Source organism: Jaculus jaculus, chromosome 1 (genome assembly GCF_020740685.1).
Source record: "Jaculus jaculus isolate mJacJac1 chromosome 1, mJacJac1.mat.Y.cur, whole genome shotgun sequence".
Classification (NCBI taxonomy): domain Eukaryota; kingdom Metazoa; phylum Chordata; class Mammalia; order Rodentia; family Dipodidae; genus Jaculus; species Jaculus jaculus.
Window position 1 is genome coordinate 102697987 of NC_059102.1, and position 15066 is coordinate 102713052.

General features: G+C 40.7%; 1 protein-coding gene across 7 annotated transcripts in view; it reads right to left on the reverse strand.

The window, feature by feature from the left end:
* The window catches only part of Ubap2 (ubiquitin associated protein 2), a 119082-nt gene that overhangs the window by 50274 nt on the left and 53742 nt on the right, over positions 1 to 15066 (reverse strand). For all 7 annotated transcript variants that reach the window (XM_045136456.1, XM_045136408.1, XM_045136437.1 and 4 more), the window contains 4 exons: positions 14780 to 14890; positions 6031 to 6184; positions 2327 to 2404; positions 201 to 255 (listed from right to left, as the gene is read on the reverse strand). In XM_045136456.1, coding sequence (XP_044992391.1) covers positions 201 to 255; positions 2327 to 2404; positions 6031 to 6184; positions 14780 to 14890 — 398 coding nt within the window. The remainder of the gene's footprint in view (positions 1 to 200; positions 256 to 2326; positions 2405 to 6030; positions 6185 to 14779; positions 14891 to 15066) is intronic.

Genomic DNA, 15066 nt, shown 5'->3' on the forward strand with positions numbered 1-15066 from the left:
TCCACCTACTTCAGGCCTCCAAAGTGTTGGGATTAAAGGCGTGAGCCACCATATCTGACTGCACTGATGTTATTCTGTACTTATTTCACACGTTGGCAAACTCTTAAGTATAGAAAATATCTGATTAATTGGGATTAATAAATTATAGACAGCACAGAGTAAGGGAAACTACAATAACAACTAAGGATGGATACACTTACCCCATGCTTTGAGCTGAGAACCTTCCTGCCCCTCTACCTCTGCCACGTCCAGCTCCTTTAAAAAAAAAAAAAAATTGTAGAATGCATCACTACTTATATCCTATACCCTTGTACCTCTACTCACTTCTTCATCTTGTGCTCACTACCCAAACATTATCATTAGTGTTCCTAACAGCAACAACATTCCCAGGGCATGGGTGCCCAACTACCACAACTACCCAGTTGGTAACCTCAAAGGCTAGAGAAAAAAAACAAAAAACCCTCTAATTGCTTATATAACATTTGTGATGTAAGAGAGCAGCAGGTTATATCATAAAATAGTTTAGATAAGGGCTGGAGAGATGGCTTCGCGGTTAACCGCTTGCCTGTGAAGCCTAAGGACCCTGGTTCGAGGCTCGGTTCCCCAGGTCCCACGTTAGCCAGATGCACAAGGGGGCGCACGCGTCTGGAGTTCGTTTGCAGAGGCTGGAAGCCCTGGCGCGCCCATTCTCTCTCTCTCCCTCTATCTGTCTTTCTCTCTGTGTCTGTCGCTCTCAAATAAAAAAAAAAAAAAAAAAAAATTAAAAAAAAAAATAGTTTAGATAAATAGTGTTAGGTCATTTAAAATCAACTAGTACAGGGGCTGGAGAGATGGCTTAGCAGTTAAGCACTTGCCTATGAAGCCTAAGGACCCAGTTCAAGGCTTGATTCCACATTACCCACATAAGCCAGATGCACAAGGTGGTGCATGCATCGGGAGTCCATTTACAATAACTGGACGCCCTGGTGTGTCCTTCCCCCGACCCCCCTCAAATAAATGAATAAAAATATTGTTTAAGAAATCAACTAGTACAGGGGCTAAAGAGATGGCTTAGTGGTTAAGGTGTTTGTCTGCAAAGCCAAAGGATCCCGGTTCGGCTCTCCAGGACCCACATAAGCCAGATGCACAAGGTGGCATATGCGTCTGGAGTTCAGCTGCAGCAGCTGAAGTCTCTGGTGAGTGCGCGCACGCTCTCTCTCTCTCTCTCTCAAATAAATGAATAAAAAAAATCAACTAGTACAGTGGCTGGAGAGATGGCTTAGCAGTTAAGCACTTGCCTGTGAAGCTGAAGGACCCCAGTTTGAGGCTTGATACCACACTACCCACATAAGCCAGATATACAAGGCAGTGCATGCATCTGGAGTCTGTTTGCAATAGTTGAAGGCCCTGGTGTGTTCGTTTTCTCTCCCTCTCCCTCTTTCTCAAATAAATGAATAAAAATATTTTTTAATCAACTAGTACAGAGGCTAGAGAGATGGCTTAGTGGTTAAGGCGTTTGCCTGCAAAGCCAAAGGATCCTGGTTCAGCATTCCAGGACCCATGTAAGCCAGATGCACAAGGTGGTGGATGTGTCTGGCATTTGTTTGCAGCAGCTGATGTCCTTGGTGAGTGCACTCTCACACACACTCATTCACTTGCTCGCGCATCCTCCCTCCCTCCCCACCCCACCCCTGCTCTGTCTCTCTGTCTCTGTCTCTCAAATGAAAATGAGATTTGACCCTGAATGTATAGTTCAGTGATAAGACTACCACAGACACACAAAAAAAAAAAATAAGAAGAAGGTTAACATTACAGAAGTACAGGATATAATGATGGTAACCAGACACTGATTACTTGATATAACCATTCCACAATGCACACATATCAAAATATCACGTTGTATCCTACAAATGTTATAAAATTATTTCTCACAAAACTAAACAAACAAACTATTCCTTAAAAGGGCTTTGTTTTGTTGAGAAAGCTTTACTATATATCCCAGACTAGTCTTGGAATTTGCCATCATTCCTGTCTCCAATTCCAGTGCTGGGATATAAGTGGGACTTTAAAAATAGTTTGCTCAGTTTGTCTGAAAAAAACCAGTAAGTAAACCAGAATCCCAAGGGTAGGTACATGGTCATTATGAATAAAGCCTTTGACTCACCTTCCACAAGCCATAAAAATATGACCAAAAATACTTTGACATAATCCAAACAGTTCTTTCAGATATCAACAACTAAATCATTAATATTTTAGAATACACAAACTACCCAAAACCCAGTAAAGCAACAGCCTGTCTTTTCTCCTATGAAGCCATGCATTTCTTTCCTAGCTCATTCTGGCTTACCTCTACCACGGGCTCGCTTGCCACGATCTGAAGGCTTGTCCCCTTGGCTGCAATCAATTCCATTCTCGTCACTTCTAACTAAGAGGGTGCAGGAGACAGAATTGTATATTTTCATTTTCAAACCTTTATATCAAAACCTTTTTTTCTTTTTGTATCAAACCTTTTAAGAATATACAGATCGAATAACCAAATAAAAGATTCAAAACCAACCAGGCATGGCTGTACCCACCTGCAACTCTAGCACTCCAGAGGCAGAGGTAAAAGAATCACTACAAGTCCAAGAACACACTGGTCTAAATAGTAAATTTCAAATGGGAAAGTGTGGGGGTGGAGAGGGAGGGAATTACCATGGGATATATTTTATAATCATGGAAAATGTTAATAAAAATTTAAAAATTTAAAAAAATTTAAAAAAATAGTAAATTTCAAGCAAATCAGGGCTGCACAGTAAAACTGTCTCAAAAGCCATCCCTCTGGCTTCTACCAAAAGGCTTAAAAATAAGTTAAAATTTGAGCCAGGCGTGATGGCACACGCCTTTAATCCCAGCACTCAGGAGGCAGAGGAAGGAGGATCACTGTGAGTTCGAGGCCACCCTGAGGCTACTTAGTGAATTCCAGGTCAGCCTGCACTAGAATAAACTCTACCTCAAAAAAAAAAAAAAGTTAAAATATAAACAAGGAGTTCAGAAACCAGGAAAAATACAAGTGGGTGTGATGGTTACACATTTGTAATCCCAGAATGAGGAAGGTGGAAACAAGAATAATGAGGAGCTGAAGTCCAGCCTGGGTTACACAGCAAAACATTCTCTTAAACCAGCCCCTCCAAAAGAAAAAGAAATACACAGAAAGCTAAATAGTAACACATTTTTAAATTCAGAGACATAAGTGATAAAAACTAAAATAAACAATTTTCACTTTTCTCTATAATATATCAATTCTTATTTTCTCTATATGGACTTGCCTTAGCTAAATTAAGTTGCTTCAATAAACCACATACATCTCAGAATTTATTTAATAAATCACATACATCTCAGAATTTATTTAAGTTCAAAGCCTGTTAAAGCAGAGAATAGCAGAACAATACTACAAAAACATAGTGTCCTTAGAAATATTAAAGTGTTAAGAGATAGATTTTTCTAGGATGCAACCCAAAGGACAAGAACCTCTTCCTGCATCTCTGTTGCTTTAATGACTCTACGCAACACAAAACTGCGAAAGAGCTACTGGTATCATCCACTCTTCTCACTATTCAATGGTGCTTAAATCATATGAGTTCTCAGTGAAGTCTTTCCATGGTACATTTAAATTCGACATGTACCTTCCTATTATTGTCATCTCTGACTTTATTTTCTGCCCATAATGCGTAGTGGCGAACACCTTTAATCACAGCACTCGGGAGGCAGAGGTAGGTGGATCTCTGTGAGATCGAGGCCACCCTGAGACTACATAGAGAATTCCAGGTCAGCCTGAGCTAAAGTGAGACCCTACCTCAAACACCAAAAAAAAAAAAAAAAAAGTAGGTGTAGGGCTGGAGAGATGATTTAGTGGTTAAGGCACCTACCCGCAAAGGACCCAGGTTCGATTCCCCAGGACCCACATAAGCCAGATGCACAAGGTGGCGTGTGCATCTGGAGTTCATTTGCAGTGGCTGGAGGCCCTGGCATGCAGATATTCATATTCATGCTCTCTCTCTCTTTAATAAGTAAATAAACAAATAAGTCTAAATAAAAGAAAATAGTACTTATAGCTGAGTGACAGCACTCAAGCTTGGCATGCACAAGGCCCTGAGTTCAATCCCTAGCACCACAAAAAAATGTATTTCTATTACATAAAATATTTTACTTCTTGGGGTTGGAGAAATGGCTTAGTAGTTAGGATGCTTGCTTGCCAAGCCAAAGGACCCAGGTTTGATCACCCAGAACCCACATAAGCCAGATGCACAAGTTGTCACATGCCTTTGGAATTCATTTGTAGTGGCTAGAGGCCGTGGCACCATTCTATCTACCTCTCTGTCAAATAAATAAATAAAAATATTTTTTAATTTCACTTTCCACTTATTTATTAATATTATTATTATAGAGACAATACCAAGTGTTGAAAAGGATCTGAAACAGTGCTAGTATTTCTTTCTTTCTCTCTCTCTCTCTCTCTCTCTCTCTCTTTCTTTCTTTCTTCCTTTCTTTCTTTGTGGTTTTTTTGAGGTAGGGTCTCTCACTCTAGACTGAGGCTGACCTGGAATTCATTATGGAGTCTCAGGGTAGATTTGAACTCATGGCAATCCTCCTACGTCTGTCTCCCGAGTGCTGGGATTAAAGGTGTGTGCCACCACACCAGGTTAATGCTAGTATTTTCTTAACATACTCTTTGGGTTTTTTTTTAGAATGTTTTACTCATTTGAGAGAGAGAGAGTAAAGACACACAGAGAGAGAATGAATATGGGCACTCTAAGGCCTCTAGCCATTGCAAAGGAACTCTAGACACATGTGCCAAGATGTATCTGGCTTATGTGGGTTCTGGGGAATCAAACCTGCATCCTTAGGCTTCACAGGCAAGTGGCTTAACCTCTAAGCCATCTCTCCAGCCCACAATTCTCATTTTTATTGTTCCATCCCTCTAAACCTCCATGAAGGAAAAAAAAAAGTTTTTCATTGTCATATGGCTGAAAGAGTAGCCACTACATAGTAGGAATTGAATAACTGTAAATAGATTAAATAATTTACAAAAAGTCTCTGGAGGAGGACTGGAGATATGGAACAGCAATAAAGGTGCTTGTTTGCAAAGCCTAACACAGCACAGAATCAATTCCCCAGCACCCATTCCAGTGGCACATGCAACTGGAATCTGTCTGCAGGGGCAAGAGGCCCTAGCACTCCCACTCTTTCTCTGACTCTTTGCTAGCAAGTAAGTAAATATTTTTTAAAAATGTCTCTAGGGTTGTTCTGAATAAACGGTATCAAAATATGTATCCAAAGGAAAGTATAAGCCCTGTCTATTAAATTGCCTCTTAATTTAATCCTTGTCTATACCAGGAATATACATAATTGGGGAAGAGAAAATAGTGTTATCATTGAATTAACCCTCCTTCAACATTATATATATAATTTTAGACTAGTCTTGTGTATCCTCTGCTGGCCACAAACCCAGTATTGAAGCCAAGGATGACCTTGAACTTCTGATCTTCTCCTCTACTCCAAAATGTTTGGTTTACAAATGCACATACCACACCCGAAGCCTTGTGAATATTAGGAAGTACTCTAACAAAAAAAAAAAAAAAAAAAAAAAACTGCATTGCTAGCTCCCAACATATCTTTAAAGAATTTACTTAATTTTTAATAGAAGACAGTCTTATAATCCATACACAATTAACCATTACAACCTAGTCAAAACTGACATGAAATTATGTCACAAGATAACTACTTAACTGTGACTCACTGTCAGTGTCCCTCCCCTCCCCAAGCTAGTATCTTGCTCTAGTCAAGGCTGACCTGGAATTCACTATGTAGTCTCAGACTGGCCTCAAACTCAGGACAATCTTACCTCTGCCTCCCAAGTGCTAAGACTAAATGTGTGTGACACCACACCCAGTTTCTCACTGCCTTAGCTATTAAACTAATCTGCATTAATGGTCAATCTTTAGGTAGTACTTTGAGCTTTTCACATCTAAAAATTCAAAACATGTTAGGAAGAAAAAAATCTATACTTACACTCTCTGCCCCGATTGCCACCCCTTCCTTTGCGATTGTTGTTGCCACGTCCACGAGTTGCTTCTCTCTCACTTCTCTTCTCTCTATTTTCTTTGTTTTCTGAGTTCTCTTTTCCAAAATTCTTTTTCTTTCCCCCTACAGTCTCCCATGAAGTCTGCCAAAAAAGAGTTGTTATTCAAAGTGTGTATAACCATTGAAATTGCCAGCAAGAATCTTTCAAACCTAACACCCACATTTTAATTCTTTTCCAGTAATCTCTTCTTTCCTGATAAGAAATCAAGCCTTTTGCAAACTGTTGTCACTATATAGTACACAAATAATGACAGGTATTAATTAGATGACTTAGAAACTTATTGTATGTTTTCCTACCACAGGTGCTTTCCTTTACACACAGCCTTAAAAATAATGGTATACCCACTTGCCGCTCTACCTACATCACAAGCATATACTACAAATGCTATTCACATATAGGTTAATTCAAAGAGCATAAAATTACTTTAGAATAAAGCCCTACTATTTTCAGGAATGCAACTTTGTCAATTCGGTTATCCAAAGCAATCATCTAAAGTCATCTAAAAAAACCTTAATAGGCCAGACATAGTGGCCCACACTTCCATCATTCAGAAAACTGAAGAAGGAGTATTGTTGTGAGCTTAAAGCCAGCTTGGGGGCTGGAGAGATGACTTAGCAGTTAAGGTGCTTGCTTGCAAAGTCTAAGGTCTCATGTTCTACTCTCCAGGTCACACATAAGCCAGATACACAGTGAGTGACGCAAGCACCAAAGGTTACAGATGTGGACAAGGGGGTGCACACATCGGGACCTCAAATGCAGTGGCTAAAGGCCCTTTCATGCTAATTCACTATCTCTCTCGCATAAAGAAAAAGAAAAAAAAAGGCCAGTCCAATCTATAAGGCTTGCCTCAAAAGAACCAAAAATTAAAGGCAGACCATATTACTAAAGGTACCACATGCTTGGGCTGCAAGGTCACTGAGAAATCTTGCTGGAACTGAACTGAAAACCTCCCTACAGACCAGTCTACAGAAAGATGGAAAAAGCTACATTGCATGTAGCTCTAAGGGAGAGAGAGAAATCATCAGTGGAAATAAACAATGGACACTGCAAGCCTCAAGTTTGGCCACTCAGGCCAAATGAGCCAACAGGTACAATAGTGGCACATCTGTTAAGGGGGAAACCAACCACTCTCTAATTGGCCTGGAGGCCTACTCCATGGAAGGTTAATATATGCCTCATACTGAAAACCTGTAAGTCATGAACCCTAGAGGTGTAATACCTGCTGGTGTCTGGCTACAAGCATCTATTATGCTCACCAAACTGCCTGGTAAGCACTTCTCTTAATGTTCATACCCAGCCAGGCATGATGGCACAGGCCTTTAATCTCAGCACTTGGGAGGCAGAGGTAGGAGGATCATCATGAGTTTGAGGCCACACTGAGACTACATAGTTACTTCCAGGTCAGCCTGGATCAGAGTGAGACCCTACCTTAAAAAACAAAACAATAATAATAATGTTCCTATGCATATATTAATGCAGCTCTCACTTTTCGTTACAGAAGATTCTCTTTTCAGATGGTGTTGACCTCTGAGATGCCTCAAAAGGCACCACGGTGCTGAGAAGAAGTGAGAAGAGTACTTAGCACTGAAACATCTCTATCACACCTTCCAAGGCTCAGGTTCCATTGCAGCAGAAGTAGTGGTAGAAAGAATGTTCAATCTAAAGGAAGGATAGGACTCCTTACAATGCACTCTTCCAGACACAAAATGTCCTGGATATCCATGACCTTGCAGTGCACCTGACACTACCTACATAAGAACCTCATAACAGGAAGAAAGGATGACATCAAAGTAAGAGAGTCTGATTGAGAAGGGGAGGGGATATGATGGAATGGAGTGGTTTATTGTCTATAATTATAGAAGCTGTCAATAAAAAATAAAATCAATAAGTATCTATTTATGTATCCATTTGACAGAGAAAGAGGGGGAAAAAGAGAATGGGTGCACCCAGGCTCCAGCCACTGCAAAAGAACTCCAGACACGTGTGTCCCCTATGCATCTGGCTAATGTGGGTCCTGAGGAATTGAACCTGGGTCCTTTGGCTTTGCAGGCAAATGCCTTAGCCATTAAGCCATCCCTCCAGCCCCATAAATACATAAATAAATACATAAATGAAAGAAAAAAACACGAGCTTGGGCTACAGAATAAGTTCCAGTTCAACCAGTTTGAAAGTGAGACCCTGTCTCAAAAACCAAGCAAACAACAAAACAAGCCTGGAGGCATTCCTTTAATCCCACCACTTGAGAGGCAGAGGTAGGAGGATCATTGTGAGTTTAAGGTCAGCCTGAGACTACACAGTGAATTCCAGGATACCCTGGCCTACACTGAGATCCTACCTCAAGAAAGAAGAAAACAAAATAAACCTCTGGAAAGGGGAGATGGTTTAGCAAAAAGTGTTAGCTTGCAAAGCCTACCAGCCCAAGTTCAATTCTCCAGTACCAATGTAAAGCCAGCTGCACACAGTGGGGCCCAGGCATCTGGAGTTCATTTGCAGTGGGCAAAAGGCCCTAGCATGCTCATATTCATTTCTTCTCTGGCTCTATGCTCTCACATAAATAAAAATATATTTTTTAAATATTATAATAGCTGGGAAATGGAACCAGCCTAGATGCCCCTCAATTGATGAGTGAATAATGAAGATGTGGCACATTTATACAATGGAGTTCTACTCAGCGGTAAAGAAAAATGAAGTTATGAAATTTGCAGAATGAATGGACCTAGAAAGGATTATACTAAGTGAGGTAACCCAGGCCCAGAAATCCAAGCGCCACATGTTCTCTCTCATATGTAGAACCTAGCTACAGATGATTGGGCTTCTGCATGAGATGGAAAATACTTAGTAGCAAAAAGGAGACATAAAGGAAAGAGAAAGGAAGGTTCTTAATAGGTTGATATTGTATATATGTAAGTACAATGATTGAGATGGGGAGGTAATATGATGAAGAATGGAATTTCAAAGGGGAAAGGGGGGAGGGAATTACCATGGGATATTTTTTTATAATCATGGAAAATGTTAATAAAAATTAAAAAAAAATTTTGCCAGGCATGGTGGCACGCGCCTTTAATCCCAACACTTGGAAGGAAGAGGTAGGAAGACTGCCATGAATTCGAGGCCACACTGAGACTACACAGTGAATTCCGGTCAGCCTGGGCTAGAGTGAGACTCTAACTCGGGGGGGGGGGGGGGACTTTAGTTAGGGGGTGCTGGAGAGATGGCTCAGCAGTTAAGGCACTTGCCTACAAAGCCCAATCACCTGGGTTCAATTCCCCAGTATCCACGTAAGCCAGATGTACAAAGTGGAACATGCATATACAATTCATTCACAGTGGCTAGAAAACCTGGTGCTGCACCCTCCACCTCGCCTCTATCTCTTCTCTGTCTCTTTTGCTTGCAAATAAAATTTAAAAAAAAAGAAAGAAAAATTAATGGGCTGGGTATGGTGGTACCTGCATTTAATCTCAACACTCCAGAGGTATAGGTAGGGGAATGACTATGAGTTCAAGGCCAGCCTGAGACTACACAGATCAGCCTAGGGTCAAGGTAGATCCTACCTTGGGGCAGGGGGTGGGGTATCACTTTGATGATAGACAAAATTTGGAATTTTTTTGTCACACACACGTGTACATGCAGAGTATGAATGATGTGTGTTATGAGTGATTTGGTGTGTTTAGGCAGATGTGTGGGCCATACATGCACATGCAGGAGCCAGAGCTAAGCTTCAGGTGCCCTTATCTATTGCTCAACAGAGTAAATTTTTAATTTTTTTGAGAAGAGATCTCTCTCTCCCTCAATTGGGAGCTGCAATTTTGTTTCTCTAGTTTTTTATGTCACAAGCCACAGTGATTACCCAATCTCTCTATTCTATGTAATCTGTGATTATAGACATGCATGCCCCCACTTTTTTCCCCTTTTCAAATTTTTTAAATTAATAACTTCCATGATTATAAATATCTCATGGTAATGCCCTCCTTCCCCCCACATTCCCCTTTGAAACTCCATTCTCCATCATATCCCCTCCCCTTCTCAATCAGTCTCTCTTTTATTTTGATGTCATCTTTTCCTCCTATTATGATGGTCCTGTGTAGGTAGTGTCAGGCACTGTGAGGTCACAGATATCCAGGCTATTTCATGTCTGTGCCCCAACTTTTTATATGGGTTCTAGGGAAATTGGACTCCAGTGATCTCAGACCATCCCAAGTCCTCAATGACCCATGGCTGATTTTTTGTTAACATAAACTTCTAAAATTTCAATTTCAAATAATTGTTCTAACTTCCCCTCTTCACTCTTCCCTAATGTATTATCAAATTGAATAATACTGTATACATACGTAATACACATAAATTTATTATAATTTGCTGAGATGCTACATTCTTGAATATAAGAACATTAAAACATGGTTACAAGAAAAATTACTATTAGCCAATCTATTAATTTTCACTTGGGATTTGGGAATCGGACTCATCTCCTCATGTTTGCAAAGCAAGCACTTTACCAACTGAGCTATCTTCCTAGCCCTCAAAACAATTTTATTTTGTTTGGTTTTTGTTTGTTTGTGTTTTTTGGAGGTAGGGTCTCATTCTAGCCCAGGCTTACTGGAAATTCCCTATGTAGTCTTAGGGTAGCCTTGAACTCACAGCAATCCTACGTTTGCCTCCAGAAGGATTAAAGGCATGTGCCACCATGCCTGGCTTCAAAACAATCTTGAAAATGAATTTTTGACCAATTACAAGCATGCACACACACAGCACGCTGGAGAGATGCTTAGCAGTTAAGATGCTTGCCTGCAAGGTCTAGAGACTGTTCGACTCCCGAGAACACACATAAGCCAGATGCACAAGGTGACGGATGCACACAGGTGGCACATGCTCACAAGGTGGAGCACATGTCTGGAGCTCACATGCATGAGCTAAGGCCCTGGCACACCAATTCTCATTCTCTCTCATAAATAAAAAAATGCAATGAAAAAAAAATTTAAGCTGGATGTGTGGTTCACACCTTTTTTTTTTTTCCATTTTTTATTTATTTATTTGAAAGAGACAGACACAGAGAGAAAGACAGAGGGAGAGAGAGAGAGGGAATGGGTGCACAGGGCTTCCAGCCTCTGCAAACGAACTCCAGACGCGTGCACCCCCTTGTGCATCTGGCTAACGTGGGTCCTGAGGAACCGAGCCTCGAACCGGGGTCCTTAGGCTTCACAGGCGAGCGCTTAACCACTAAGCCATCTCTCCAGCCCTGGTTCACACCTTTTATCCCAGCACTCGGGATGCTGAAGTATGAGGATCGCCGTTGAGTTCCAGGCCACCCTGAGACTACACAGTGAATTCCAGATCAGCCTGGGCTAGAGTGAGATCCTACCTTGAAAAACCCAAAAACAAAATTGGGCACGGTGGCTCAAGCCTTTAATCCCAGCACTCAGGAGATGTAGGTATGAGGATCACTTTGAGTTCTAGGTCACCTTGAAGCTAACACAGTGAGTTCCAGGTCAGCCTGAGTTACTGTGAGACCCTACCTCAAAAAAAAAAAAAAAAAAAAAAAAATTAAATTAAATTTATACTTAGGTAGATGGCTTGGCAGTTAAAAGTCACTGACTTGCAAATCCAAGGTTCAATTCCCAAATCACCCACAAAAACATGGAAAGAGTTCCTAGCTCTACCATATAAAAGCACACAAATAACTAAATAAAATATTTTTTGTTTTCCCATTGTAGGGCCTCACTCTAGCCTAGGCTGACGTGGAACTCACTCTGAAGTTCCAGGCTGGCTTAGAACTCACAGCAATCCTCCCACCTCTGCTTTATCAGTGCTGGGATTAAAGGTTTGCACCACCATACCTAGCTGAAAATTATTTTAAAACATTAACACTTGACAGTTAAATTGGAAGGACCATACATTCCTGTGCAATTCAAGTGAGCATGCCTTTTAACCTCTCTAGAAGGCTACCTGTCAATAATATCCAAAATCTCATTGGTGTAGCATTTTTAAAAACATTTTATTTATGGTTTTTGTTTGTTTGTTTTGTTTTGTTTTTCAGAGGTAGGGTCTCACTCTAGGTCAGGCTGACAGGGAATTCACTATGTAGTCTCAGGGTGGCCTCGAACTCTTGGCGATCTTCCTACCTCTGCCTCCAGGGTGCTGGGATTAAAGGCGTGCACCACCACACCTGGCTTATTTGAGTAAGAGAGAGAGAGAAACTGGGCACACCAGTGCCTCCAGCCACTGCAAATGAACTCCAGATGCATGCAGCACCTTCTGCATCTGGCTTATCTGGGACCTGGAGAATTGAACCTGGGTCCTTAGGCTTCGCAGGCATACTACTTAAACACTAAGACGTCTCTCCAGCCCCTGATGTACCATTTTAAATAAAATATTTTATTTATTTGAAAGAGGCAGAGAGGAAGAGAGAGAGAGAGAATGGGCATGCCAAGGCCTCTAGCCACTGCAAATGAACTCCAGACTCATGTGCCACCATGTGCATCCGGCCTATGTGGGTTTTGGGGAATTGACCGTGTGTCTTTAGGCTTTGCAGGCAAGTGCCTTAGCTGCTAAGACATCTCTTCAGCCCTGGTGTAGCTTTTGACACCCAATTGTTACTTCCAGGAATTTATTTAAAGAAATTAACTTAATAATTAGCCAAAAATTTATGTGCATACAATGGTCAAGAGAACAGCCGGGGAAGGCATTCCCAAAACATTTAACTAAGGTGATGCAGAGTTATATGATGCAAAAATGATCACTGATGTGAGACTGTGTATACATACATATCCCCAAGAAAGGGTAAGCTAACATTTAATTCGATTTAATTTTCTTTTTTTTTTTGAGGTAGGGTCTCGCTCTAGTCATAGCTGACCTGGAATTCACTATGTAGTCTCAGGGTGGCCTTGAACTCACAGCGATCCACCTACCTCTATCTCCTGAGTGCTAGGATTAAAGGCGTGCACCACCACGCCCGGCAATTCGATTTAATTTTTACTTCAAATTGCTTTTTGAAATAAAAGAGGGGTAGGTAGGGAGATGTCTCAGTGAGGTACTGAGGGCATGCTGTCAAGCGTGAGGATCTGAGTTCAATCCCAGCACCCACGTAAAAAGCCAGGCATGGGCCTCAGATGGTTCAGAGGTTAAATGAACTAACTTGCTTACAAGCCTGCTGTTCTATTCTCAATTCACCAACACCCACATAAAGGAAGATGCAAAATGACACATGTACCTGTGATCACAAAGGGCCTATGTCAATAGAAGAGAATATGGAAGCTCAAAGCTTAGATGGGATGGGGCACATGCAACAGCAAAATAACAACAGAAACTCTATCTCAAAAAGAAAAAGTGGACAATCGTTGTAATTACATATGTATATGTAACGTATACAATATATATATGTAATTACAATGATTGTAATGGGGAGGTAATATGATGGAGAATGGAATTTCAAATGGGAAAGTGTGGGGGTGGGGAGGGAGGGAATTACCATGGGATATATTTTATAATCATGGAAAATGGTAATAAAAATTTAAAAAAAAAAAAAGATGGACAAACATACTAAGGTTGTCCTCTGACACCCACATGTATGCATACAGACAGACAGACAGACACACACACACAAATATGCTTTTTAAAAGCTAAACTTAACCATGCATGCCTGTGACCCCAGCGTTGAGGGAATTTGTTGGGCAGACACACCAGGGTCATTGAAGCTCCAGGTTCAATGAGAGACTATCTCGGGGAATAAGGTGGAAGAACAATAAAGGCACTCAATGTCTTCTTCTAGCCTCTGCAAGTACATGCACACACATATACACACACACACACAAAAAAAAAGAAAAATAGATTATTTGTCCCAAAAGAAAAACGCTCTAAAGTACTCATACTAGACAAAATTTTATCTTTACAAATTAGCAAGACAAAAATAAAATTCCAAGATTTTGGAAAAAATTGTAAAGCTATGAGTTTGCTGTACATGTGTACATGCAAATGTGTGTATGTATTATGTTTTCACACATTCTAATCCAAGGTATCCATCCCATCACTATTAAGGGGTTTCTACATAAAACATACAAGACAGAAACATATGAACACATTTCATTCAGGAAAGGATATACCTACTTTAAGCAAGTGTTGGCTTGTGAATTGTCCACAGACTAACAAGAACTCATATATGGGAGGAAGTAGGAAAAAGGTCGTTAAGGAGGCAATATAGCTAACATTATAATAAATACGAACTAGATTACTAGTTTTTGCACAAGTCTTCAAATACATGCACACAGGCTTCCAAAGTAAACCAGGTATTATGAAAAAGAGATGTCCAAGAGCACGTCTGACAACCATTATATATATCAATATTTTGCTACTTGTAGGCTGTGTCTGAAAAAATTCTAAGATGAAACATCTTAGTAATCAGAAAGCAGCTTCTTCAAAATTTCTCTTCTAGGCCAGGTGTGGTGGCACACACTTTTAATCCCACCACTCGGAAGGCAGAAGTAGAAGGATCACCATGAGTTCAAGGCCACCCTGAGACTACAGAGTGGATTTCAGGTCAGCCTGGGCTAGAGCGAGACCCTACCTCAGAAAACCAAAAAAAAGATTATTGTCAAACCCCTTCACCACAAACCCATCCAAGGTAAAGCTACAAATGCAATCTGAAACTTGGGGCAAATCATAGTACTGCAAATGAGTAATACTTACTGTGTCAGAATTCCCTTCCAGCAATATATTGATAGCTTTGTTCACATCTCCGTTACAGTCATGTAGAGCCACTATGCATTCATCCTGATTTTTTCCCGTCACTTCCATAAGCTGTTCAAATTTCCAAAAAATGGTTAGAGGGAGCCAAAAATGGTATTAAGGTGCTAGAGAGATGGCTGGCAGTTAAGGTGCTTGCTTGCAAAGTCTGATGGCTAGGATTCAATTCCCCAGTACCCACATGAAGCTAGATGCATTACATGGTGCATGTGTTTGGCATTCCTTTGCAG